Genomic DNA, 12,411 nt, shown 5'->3' on the forward strand with positions numbered 1-12,411 from the left:
GTAGGACTGTGGAAAATAAGAGTTCTCTCTATATTATTTTTTTAATGATTAAGAGTTTCTGATAAAACCTATCAAGGGACGGGGTGCTGGGCTGGAGAACAGAGTGTGGCCATTGCCAAATCAGAACATCACCATTTTCTTGCTTGTGCGCCACTGACTTGGTTCGGGTCGTGATCGCTCTGTGTGAGATTGTTAGAACACCCCCAGTATATTCAGAGACAGTCTGAGTGACTGTGGAATGCCTCGAAGGCAATAGAAAACAAAGAGAAATAGGTACCCACTGAAGTCTTGAGTGATGACGGAGGTGCATTTCAAGTACCATGGAAATCTCACCGGCCGGGCCCATTTCCCCACCCTGGCAACAGAGGTTGACACCACTTCAGATAAGTATTCCAACCTCTACATGTATGTGGGCTTATTCCTGAGCCTCCTGGCCATTCTCCTCATCCTGCTCTTCACCATGCTCCTTCGGCTCAAACATGTCATCTCACCCATCACTTCCGAGAGCACGGAAAGTGTCCCTCAGTTCACGGATGTAGAGATGCAGAGTCGAATCCCCACTCCCTAAAGCCGGGATGAACACGGGCTCTAGTAGGTGTCAGTAAACTCTTCTATGTTGCTGTCCAGGAGAGCTCGCTTCGTTGCACGTGGCTTCCCGTGTAGGGAATCAACAAGTTGCTTATTTAACGAGCTGTTCGTGGTTTTTTTGTGTTGTTCTTTATCTTGATTCTGCTTGTGGGCTAAGAGGTTTAAGACTCATTCTTTGCCAGGAATAAAGGAAATGGCAGCTGGTTGGGAGGGCAGGTTGCCATAGTAACCAAAGAGAGCCTGGGCCTTGAGCAAACCTCAGACCACAGAAATTCATATGCAGCTATTGTAAAAAACAAAAAACAAAAAACCCAAAAACAACAACAACAAAACACAGGATCCCTGGAAGCTCTGAGAACAAGAAAGATCTGCTTTCACAGGGGCTGATCGTTCAAAGAGGGTACCCCCGAGAAAAGGACAAGTTTTAATTGAGCACTTGGACCCTAAAGAATTGCCTCCACTGACATGAAGCTAAATCATGTCAGAGGTTGATGGAAGGGACCACGAACCTTTTCCCAAAGGAACAGTGATTTTATCATCCAAGGCCATCGGGTTTGTCCCAAACCAAAGAAGAGATTTTAAAAAACTGTTGCAAGTTTGCAGAAAGAAGTTGCTAGTCCACAAATTCATCTAGAGAGGGAAAATGTGCATTTTATATCTGTGTTATTACTATTACTGGACTTCTAAAAACTCAGATAATGGCAGATGTATTACAAAAATCCGGAATGATGAGCTTCCCCGAAACCAAGGGAAAATTAAGTCCAAATGTGCTCGTGACAATAAACCTTACATTATACACGCAGCTTCTTTACCTTTTTCTCCCGCCCTGTCACGCTCCAGGATTGAGTTGCACCCAAATACGAGTTTTGTTTAAAGGTGGCCCTGGCAAAAAAAGACTGGACTAGACTTTAAAGCAGAATGAAATAATCTTGGTATTCTGTCACTGTATGATTGTGGCTTTGGACAAAACATTCAAGCCCCTGGGTGCCAGGTTTTTCTTTCTGAAAAATGATCAGAGAGCTATTTAGTCACTGGGGTCCTTTTAGATCTGAGTGTAAGAAGAAGACAAAGGAGCAAAGGACTAAACACCACCCTCCTACAAATCTTTATTAAGATCAATGTCCTCAAATGTTACATTCGTCTTTCCCAGAAAATGCTTTTCCCTTCCTGATCCCTGCCAAAAGATGAAGTGTTTGGCTTATTACCTATAAGAGAAATATATTTTTAAAAAATTCCATTCTCATTCTCATAAGAAGCCTAGTATGCCAGTAGTAGAGAAAGAATTTGACTTTTTTTTTTTTTAAATGAACGTTGCAAAACGGAACCAAAGGAGATGAGTCCTGTTTAGAAATTAGAAATTAGAAGGCTGGTCATCTACTCTCCAGCCGAAGAGCTAACATGCGCCTGTTAATTTCTACCTGCTTAAAATAATTCTACCCCCGTTAAAAAACAATCAGTTGTCTCTGGCACTTAAAAGGTGGTCATCAAATTTCACAGGGTGCTCCCTCGGGAACTGCGGTGGTGGGGAGAGAGAAACTGTCTGGACCGGACGGCAGGTTAACGCCACCGCCACCAGACATGCAGCTCTCTCTAGTCTGTTACCAATTTAGATTGGCCCCTTTACTCTGATCTAAATCTAGCTTGGTGGTGAAATTCCCGAGTGCTTTCTACTTTTATACACAGTCATTTGCCAATCCTCCTCTCTCCAAGGGGCTGCAAAGTGTGAAATCCCCACATGCAGAGCTAAATTTAGCAGCAAGCCTGGGGCCTCTGGCTCACCTGTTACAATAGCGGACCTTGAGAGTTGGCAGCTGCATTCTGCACCATTCAGAAGAGATCAGCAGGTAGGCTAAGACTCGGATAGGGCATGTACTTCCCTTTTGGCATTACGCTTTCCAAAACGCATACTGACTTTTACATTATTACATTTGGTGGTTTGAGTTGCGTCTCCCTTCAACAGCCAGACTCTATATACTCTTCAAAATTTCAGTTCTTGGCAGCTTACATGGACTTCATCACAGGCTGGCAATGTTCCCCACAACTTCTTAAGGACACACATATCCCCTCGCTCCAGGCTCTCCCTTTTGTGCTTACAGTATTTGAATGCACTTTACAGTTAAGTCAGTGGCTGGATACAGGAAGGAACTGATTACACTTTCAACAGCAGTGAATAGCAAGATACTCAATGCCTTGTTGCCCGAATTGATGAACAGACAGACTACAAATCCATTCCTGCCGACCTGACCTCCCCAACCCTAATTTCCGGAGCTCAAAATTGCTCTTTAATCACTGACTTGGATGAAAAGTCCTAATTTATGATTAGGTTACTCACCTGGAAAACAACCACCCTCTTTCATCACAACTGCCCCATGGGATCCAGATCTTCACTGAGCATTAACCAAAGCCCACAGCACAGTTGCACTAAAATAGTGGCATAACCCCCCCCACACACACACAATTTCCAGTGATAACATAAATGGAGATGCATCTAAGCTGATGTGTCATTATGGTGACTCACATGCTATTTCATCTTTAGGAAAATAAACTGAATTTTTTCATCATAGCAAACTTACTGTAAAGACAAGAATTTTTCCATTTGTATTAAGTTATATTCTATCCCTCAATATATTAATTAACATATATTACTGCTCAAAGAGGCAGCTAGAGCAATCAGGGGGCATAATTTGAATTTATCCATCTATCCAAAATGCTGACTTGGCAACTCCCTCCTCCAGCCCCACTCTCCAAAAGTTGCTCGGCAGCCTAAATGTATATAAACAGGTTATTTATATGTAGATGTACTCTGTTTTAAGGTGAAAGAATGATTCTTCACTTTTTATTATGCTGACCCATATGAAATTGCCATTTCCATAGGTCAAAAGTGCTCAACTATCAGCAATCTCATGTAATTCAACTTAATAAAAAGAAGACTCACCACATGAATTTTCTAAATGGCAAACTCTCCTAATACGTTTAAAAATAATTCAATTTCTAAAAATGTATTTTGCATACATTTCAGAATCATTGGTTGTATAAAACAAAGTATATTGTAAAAAGACTTATGTATTATGTATTATGTATTAGGCAGGAAATATTAAGGTTAATCAAGTAAAGATGGGTTCATCCAGCCTAACCTTTCCATCCATGCCAAATCTGAAGCTTTGGACTCATAACTGACTTTGACTGCTACACACCCCACCGTACTTACTATGTAGGTCGAAGGGGTCCACTTAATGCAATTAAATGGTTATATTCAGTAATACATGCTATTCACCTGCATTTGTACTAAAGTAACTTTTTTTTAACAAAATGAAGAACTGTGTGAAAGAAAAAAATTGATTTCTTTTGTTTGAAATTGTCAATATTTCAAATAGATTCATATGGCATAAAAACAAACCTGTTATTTCAATTACTGTGTAGCATGTCATTTTCGATCCCTGGAAAATAAACTGTTCGGTTTGCTGATAACATATATCTATTGTGTGAAGAATGTAAAGAACATTAGTCTCTTCATCCTGATATAAACTGGAACAGCTACCAATTAATGGGATTCATAATTTTTTTATTTTTTTATTTTTGAGAAAGAGAGAACGCGTGCGCTGCACATGCGCGAGCGGGAGAGGGGAGGAGCAGAGGGAGAGAGAGAATCCTAAGCAGGCTCCATGCTCAGCATGGAGCCTGACTCGGGGCTTGATCTCATGACCTGGAGATCATGACCTGAGCTGAAATCAAGAGTCATATGCTTAACTGACTGAGCCACCCAAGAGCTTCTTGTGGGATTCATAATTTTGAGGTGTCACCATTTCTTCTTTTCCGCCAATTTCCCAGCCTTTATTTTTTTCTGACTTGCAAAGTTATTGATGCATTTGTTTCTATAGTAGTGAGATATGAAAAATGGATAATGAATGCCAGTTTTCAGCAAAGGTGATCTGAGATAAGAGTGAGATAAGGCATCTGAAATATCACTATCTTTCAACATTTCCCGCCCCTCATACGTTATTCATTTAACGTATCCTTCCTTTTGTGCTTTCTTTATTTGATCCTCACAGGCACCCTGTGAGTGACTGAGTGGAGTTGTTATAGTCTGTGTGACGTGAGCACAGAGGTGAGGGAGGCACTCATGGTTACACACAGGCCGAGTCAAGACTACACTGTCAGGCTTTGGACTCCTAGTTTAGTACTCATCCCACCATGCTTTGCTTTCTGAGCACCGAATCGATCTTTCAAAGCTCTCCACGCTAGAATACTCCAAGTTCTGACAACAACAATTGAGCTCTCTAGATGATTAACTCCCTGTGCCCAAATTCAAAATAAATAAGCAGAATTCCTCCATCTCTTCAGTTTTATAGCCACAGCAATGCATATTAACAGCCTGTAGGAAAGTTTACACAAAGGCAGATCCTGCAGCTTTAATTTACATGAATGAAGGGAAGAGGCAGAAATATGATGGATTATCACCCGCAATGCAAATCCCAATCCTCTGATCGTTTGACTTAATATCCACAGTCAATGCCAATCCCTCATATGCATGATTATCTCTCCCCTCACCCCTAGAAATGAGAACACCTCCTCTTAGATAAAAATAGTGCAGTTTTAAAAAATTGTGTAGTGTCTGAAGTGTACACGGCACTTCTATTTGTGCTCTATAATAGATGCAATGACATTAAAAGGGAGAGAATTAGTGGCTAAAGGAGCTTCCTCCGGCCATGAAGAATGAGTTGCTGTACCTGTAGGAAAAGGAGACAAAAGTATGGAACATAGTTACAGTAGGAAAAGGAAGTGCACATATTAAATATAAGTAAGGAGATTTTGAAAAATAACTTGAGCAATTCTAGGTATTCTGATTCATTTTCACATCAGGTATTTATAGATGACATCATACACGAACATGGAGGAGAATAAAAGAGACAGATGATACAGTGTGCTAGGCTAGGTTCTGGGGATCTAAAGTCTGCAACGGGAAAGTATGCAATCTGGCAAAGGCGATGAGTACCTAAATTCATTCATTCATTTATTCACTCATTCAACATTTATTCAGCACGTCCTGTGTGTGCTAGCAGGGAATACAAGGCACAGTCTGGTGCCTGGTGAAGGTTATAGCCTCGTGGGATAGCCAACACCAATCAGATCGTTACGAGAATACTGTGTTCCACAGACGAAGCATAGGGTGCTTGGGTACAGATAAAGTAGCAGGGATGCTGCCTTGCCAGGCCTAGGGTGTCAGGAAAGACTTTACCTAGGAGATAGTATCTAAACTAAAATCTAACGGATGTGTAAAAGGAGAGAAGGGGGCAAACCTTCCGTAGAGAGTAGAGCATGTGCAAAGATTCTGAAATCGAATAAAACTGTCACACCTAAAGAAACACAGTGAGTGAGGAGAAATCTCCTGAAGGCTGAAAAGATTTAAAGGGACAAGAATATGCAGGGCCTCGTGGACAATGCTGTAGGTTTTTTCCTTTATTTTCAGCACAAAGAGGAAGAGAACTCTCACAGGACTGTGGAGGACAGATTGAAGAGCAGTGAGAGTGCATATAGGGAGACCACTTGAGAGGCTGTGGCAGTGGTTCAGGAGAAGGGTGGGAGTACCTTAGGCTTGTCACCATCGGGTGGTAGTAGGTAGGGCTGAAGAGAAGTGGAGAGCTTGGAGACGGATTTCGGAGATAAAATCAGCATTACTTGGTGATGAATTGGATAAGTGGGGTAAGTAAGAAGGAAGCATCTAGAATGACTGGTTTGAACAAGAGTTCAAATATTCACTGAGATACAGAACACTGGAGGAAAACTGAATTGAAGGAGATGTGGGTTTGGTTTCAGACATGTTTAGCTTAACGTACCTCTGAGACATCTCTATGCAGTGTTGAACAGACCGTTGAATATATGGGTCTGGAGCTCACATGACAGATTAGGGCTGAACACATAAATTTCAGAGGTGTTCATGAATGAAATTGCCCAGGGAGGGGGTTGTAGAGTAGACTGAAGAAAGAATGCCAATAATGTAACACAGAATAGACCCAAATATGCTCCTCCCTGTTTGGGGATGATTAGGGACTTGTCAAGCAGGTTGGGAAAGAAGATTAAGATTAAGTTTAAATTAATCTTAAGATGAAGATTAAGTTTTCAAACTAAGACAGACCGCCCAGAGACGCTTGGGAGCAGAAGTAGAAAGTCCTTTGGGGAGAGGGAAAACTTCAGCCTGGGGAGATCAAAATCAAACATTAAGTACAAAGGTTGGAAGCAGGACCAGAGATAAGAAGGAAATATAGCCAATAATCAGAAGCCAGAAACCAATGGAGTAGTGGAGGTACAGGTATAGAATAATATAAAGAGGGTCTGAGTTTGCAGTGACAAAGGCTGGGTTGTCAGACACAAGAATGTGATTGTGTGGATCATGGATGGTCCTGGTGGGAAGCAGATGGCATTCTCAAAAAGAGTAAAGGAACTTTAAGGAAGGGACTATTTATAAAAGAGTCAGTAAGATTAAGGGCCAACAACAGATGGCAGAGCACCTAAGGACTAGCAGCCCCAGAAAGCTACTATGACCACTCCTAGGCTTGAAGGGGGAAGGGGAGGGAACTGTGATTGGAATCTGGCCTGGCGCATAGCCGTGAGGAAGAAACTAACAACCCATGGCCTCAGATAAAGAGACAAAGCCAGTAGGGGGCTGGAGAATTAAATATCCCACTTTGTCCTCCACCTTCCATTCTGCTGTTGCAGACAGCATCTACCTGGATGCCAGAGGGCAAACAAGCCCAGGTAATGCAGTTTGTAGAAGTCAGCCTACTAAACAAAGAGCAGGGTGCCTGGGTGGCTCAGTCGGTTAAGCGTCTGCCTTTGGCTCAGGTCATGATCCTAGGGTCCTGGGATCGAGTCTTGCGTCGGGCTCCCTGCTCAGCGGGTAGCCTGCTTCTCCCTTTCCTTCCTACACATGCTCTCTCTCACTATCTCTGTCTCCCTCTCCAGTAAACAAAACCTTAAAAAACAAACAAACAGCAGAGTGAAGAAGGCTTGTGCACATAGATGTGGAGAAGAAAGGGAGTCTCCAGCACAGAAGTAAGAAGCCACGTTGGGATGGCTTAAAGATCTGACTTGAAGTTTCCTGAATAGGATTTTACCAAAAGAGATAAAACATACTACAAATTTTGAAAGGAGTGGTATCATTCAGTCTGATCAGAAAAACTGAAATCACTCTAGCTTTCCAATGGAGGGAATTTAATACAAGGACTTGAGGATACACGTGATAGATGAAAAATGGGAAGAGTGAAACAACCTACAGATAAGCAGAAGCAGAAAGACACCACCAATCCTAGAGCTTAAGAAATAATGGAAAGAGGTGATATTACCAGAGCTCAGAAGCTGGGACCCTCTTTGGTCCTTAGAATCATGAGACTGCAGAAGGGGTTATCTGGTAGAATCTGGGACCTTAACAGAAAGGGCTCTTTTTGTAGCAGGAGCTACAACCATGGAGGAGAAAGATTTTGAGCCATTTTTGGAAAAGCATGTTGTGGTTGATTCATGTCTTCTATGGCAGAAAGGATAGTGGAAACAGATGCCATAGGTCTTTTGTTATGGACATTGGTTTATTTCCTTATACCATGTCTGTGTAGCATGGGTAGATAGAGTGTTACTGTAGGAGCTAGCTAGGGGCAGAAATCCTCTCAGGAAGAAAACTGGTTTCATCTGGCAGGACACTTATAATAGGCCGTTTTAATTGTGGAAAGATAACGCTCCGAGTACGGCTGGTTTGGGCTAGAAGCAAGAAATAGATGGATAAACTATAATGTAATAAATGAACGTGTGTTTGAAGGGGTGTTGGGCATGAATTAGAGATGACAGGTAAAAAAAGCACAAAGTAGACAGGGGACCTAGCAGCATGGCAGGAGGCTAGGGCCCAAGCAAGAGAGAGAACTGATGAAGAATCGCCCTTAGAAGCACTTTGAAGAACAGCAACGGTTAATGTTCAATTTTAAGGTTTTTGGTGTGATGGCCTAAAACATAACCTTCCTCCATGCCCCCCAGACCTCCATTAAAGTCTGCAACCCATGTTGCCTGGAAATATCAATAATTTGGTAAGCGAAGGGGCAGAAGATGGACTGCAAACACAGAAGTCAAAACATAGAGCAAAAATGGTGAATTCGGTAAAAGCAGAAACTTGGATACAAAGGTTAGTAAAAGAAATATAAGACTTTCTTTTACCCCAAAACTTAGATACTAAAACTCATTAGATGCCTGGAGACAGGCTAATTACACATCTAAATCAAACCCTTCAAAATTCAAAATTTAACATTTCAGACTACCAGAATATCCAATACTTGTTCACCAGTCTAATAAATATGTAGGTGATGCTGAAATCTGCTAGCTAATTTTAACATTATTTAAACTCTATAGAGTTCTGACTTGTGGGTAGAGAATGTTCTGGAGAATAAGAGACATCAATTCCAAACCTTTGAAGAATTTCCACTTTGAAGTGGTAGAGACTAAATCTGTGTAGTTTGAAAGGCCGGAACTAGGACCAACAAATATTATTCAAAGGGAGTGGAGTTAAAAAATAAAATAAAAAAATAAAGGGAGCAGGGTTTACAGGCAGAGAATTTTAGCTTATTGTGCTTCTAGTAACAAACATTCCCCAAAATACAGAAGGTTTTTGTTTGCTGGTCGGGTTTTTTTGGTTTTGTTTTTGTTTTTTGTAGAGTAGGCTATTGTTGAAACAGTTCAAGAAGGCTAATGACCATTATGAGATAACGATAATAAAAATCACTAACATATTTTGAAGACTCATTATATGTTAAGCTATATGCTTAGTATTCTACATGCATTCTTATTTAAACAACAAAAGCTACAAAGTAGGTGTTATTATTATCCTCATTTTACCTATAAGAATATTGAGGCTTACAAAGGTTAAATAACTTGACCCAGGTCACACAGCTAATAAATGACACAGAATTGACATTCTAAACCATAGCCGACTGACTCCAGAAGCCATTTGCTACCATTATGCTCTACTTCCAAGCTAATGCTATAGGAGCAATTCATATATTGGCTAAGAAGATGGCCTGGGAGACTTCTAATTGTAAGATTCTATATGTGTGCATGTATATAAATATGTACATACAATATATGAGCTGTGTGTGTGTGTGTATCTCTACATAAAACAATAGAGAATGGCACTCTTTAATCCATGGAAAAGACAAATAAAAGATGGCCCTCTCGATAGAAAAAAAAAATCAACATTGATAGAAACTGAGAGGAGGTTGTAAAATTTTGGTTGACAAGACACGGGAAGTGACCAAGTCCTATGAAGTTGACCAGGGTGGAGCTAGATTGCCTGGGAACCATGATTGGAATGTATTGAAACATCAACTACTTCAATTGTAATGTAACTGGACCATCTGTGATGTCAAATCAGAAAAAGAAAGATCTATGTGGCATCTGAAAAAAAGGATACAAAGAATTGGTCATTGTTTATGAAGCAACACTACTTTTTTTAAAAGTTTTTTGTTTGTTTGTTTGTTTTTTAGTAATTTCTACTCCCAATGTGGGGCTTGAACTCATGACCCCAAGACCCAGAGTCACATGCTCTATTGACTGAACCAGGTGCCCCACAACAGTACCTGGCTGGTTGAGTTGGTGGGGCATGCAACTTTGATCCCGAGGTTGTGAGTTCAAGCTCCACTTTGGGCATAGGATTTACTTTAAGAAAAATTATTCAATATTTTAAGCCTACAGAAACGTGCAAAGAAATACTAGGAAAGATAAACCATTTAACTTGTAAATCCATTACTACACTTTGGCAAGTCTTAACATTTTGCCATATATTAGCTTCAGATTTTTTAAGAGAAATAAAACATTATAGGCAGAGTTGAAGCTCCTGTACATTCCCCCTTAATCCTAATCCTCTGCCCTGGAGCTAACTACTGAGAACCAAAGCCATCACTCCTATTCTGTTTGGACACTGAGGACCGAGATGATTTACACTCCGCCCACATATACCTTACTCTTTACATTAATACGACAACTCCTTCAGAAGATTCTTATAAGATTCTATATGTCTGCATGTGTACAAATATGTAATACAAGCAAATGGCTTGATTGTTCATTATTAGCAACCTCCAGAGCGATTCACTTACTTTTCAATGGAAAGTGTCAATGGCGGGTTTTGCCTTAAGACTCTTTGACTACCTCTTCTCAAAATCCTCCCATTGTTGTTTTCACCGGTCCTGGACTGTTATATCATGATCCTTAACCAATCCTAATCAAGATCCCACATTATAAGACCCATGTTGAACCAAACTTCCAATTCTCAATAAATTCTGACCTTTCCTTTCTCCCTATGAGATACTCCCAAAGCTCTGGGGAGGTGGTATTCTCTCCGGATAAACTCAACAAGTTGTGTTGATGACATTTGAGAAGCCAGCATTTGACACACTGTTCTCAACTTGGTATTCATTATTACAATGCATGATTTAATTTGTTTCCTACATAGGTATGTATCCATATGATATGTAATATTGTTTTGGAATGCATGCTTTCAAACTTAAAATGAATATATCATAATGTTCATATCCTTCTGCAACTTATGACGATGGTGATGCTAATTAGGTTTGTGATATTTATCATTAATTTTCACTGTTGTGTTCCATTGTATAAATATATAGCAGTCCCTCCTTATCCACGGTTTTGCTTTCTGCAGTTTCAATTACCCATGATCAACTGTGGTCCAGAAGCAGATGATCCTCCTTCTGATGTACCGTCAGAAGGTCTATAGTAGCCTAACATTATATCACAATGCCTACATCATTCACCTCACTTTGTCTCATCACGTAGAGACCACATTCACATGGCTTTTATCACAGTATGTTGTTACAATTTTTCTATTTCATTATTATTGTTGTTAATCTCTTACTATGCCTAATTTTATACGTTCAACTTTATCAGAGGCACGCATGTATAGGAAAAGACATAGTACAGGGTTCAGCACCACCCATGATCTCAGGCATGCACTGGGGGTCTTGGTATGTATTCCCCATGGAGAAGGGAAAACTACTGTACCACACTTGCTTTATCCGCTTTCCTTGATGAGTGTTTAGTGTAATATTATAGAACTATACCAGCTTTCTTTTGGTTAGTATTTGCCAGGTATATTTTCACATACTTTTACCTAAAGTATGTGTTCTTATTTTAGCTTTGCATCTTACGAGTTCAATATTAGTTAGATTTAGCTTTCTTATTGCATTTAAATCCGTACGTTTTAACTGGTGTGTTCAGCCCATTTATATTTACTGGGATTACCAATATATTTCGACTTATCACTATCATCTTATTATCTCTCTTGGTTTTTATTTGCTTTCCCCCCCTCCTTTCCCATATTTCATTCAGTGGCTTAATTTTTTAATTGCCTCTTTTTCCCTCTACTAGTTTGGAAATTGGGTATTTTATTTCTCTTTTTCAGTGATTCACCTTAAAACATTAAGATGTTTTACTTAATGTAAAGGGTAAAGTTCATCGGCATGTCTAGTCTCTTTTGTAATGCAATGACTGAGCAGTAGAATTTTTTAAGTAAAATTTCTTTTCTCTCATCTTCTATACTACTCTTTTTAAATATTTTATTTCCATCATTTCAGTTTTTGTTTTTTATTTTTATTAAGATAATCTATGAACAAATCTTAAAATTCTTAAAACATCCAGAGGTAAAAAAGCCTTAGACAAAAGGTAGGTATTTTATGATCGCATTTATATTAATTTCTGGAACTGTGCTATCCAATATGGTAGTTACTGGCTATGTGGGGCTACTGAGCACATGGAGTTACTGAGTGAGCTACACGGGCC

General features: G+C 40.0%; 1 protein-coding gene across 1 annotated transcript; it reads left to right on the top strand.

Moving 5' to 3' along the window:
• The first annotated feature begins 217 nt into the window (after positions 1–217).
• SERTM2 (serine rich and transmembrane domain containing 2) lies at positions 218–624 on the top strand. Its single transcript, XM_044392130.3, has one exon. It carries the CDS (start codon positions 296–298, stop codon positions 566–568), a length of 273 nt encoding a protein of 90 aa, XP_044248065.1. The 5' UTR covers positions 218–295; the 3' UTR covers positions 569–624.
• Positions 625–12,411: the final 11,787 nt, after the last annotated feature.

The sequence above is a fragment of the Ursus arctos genome, chromosome X (assembly GCF_023065955.2).
Source record: "Ursus arctos isolate Adak ecotype North America chromosome X, UrsArc2.0, whole genome shotgun sequence".
Lineage (NCBI taxonomy): Eukaryota > Metazoa > Chordata > Mammalia > Carnivora > Ursidae > Ursus > Ursus arctos.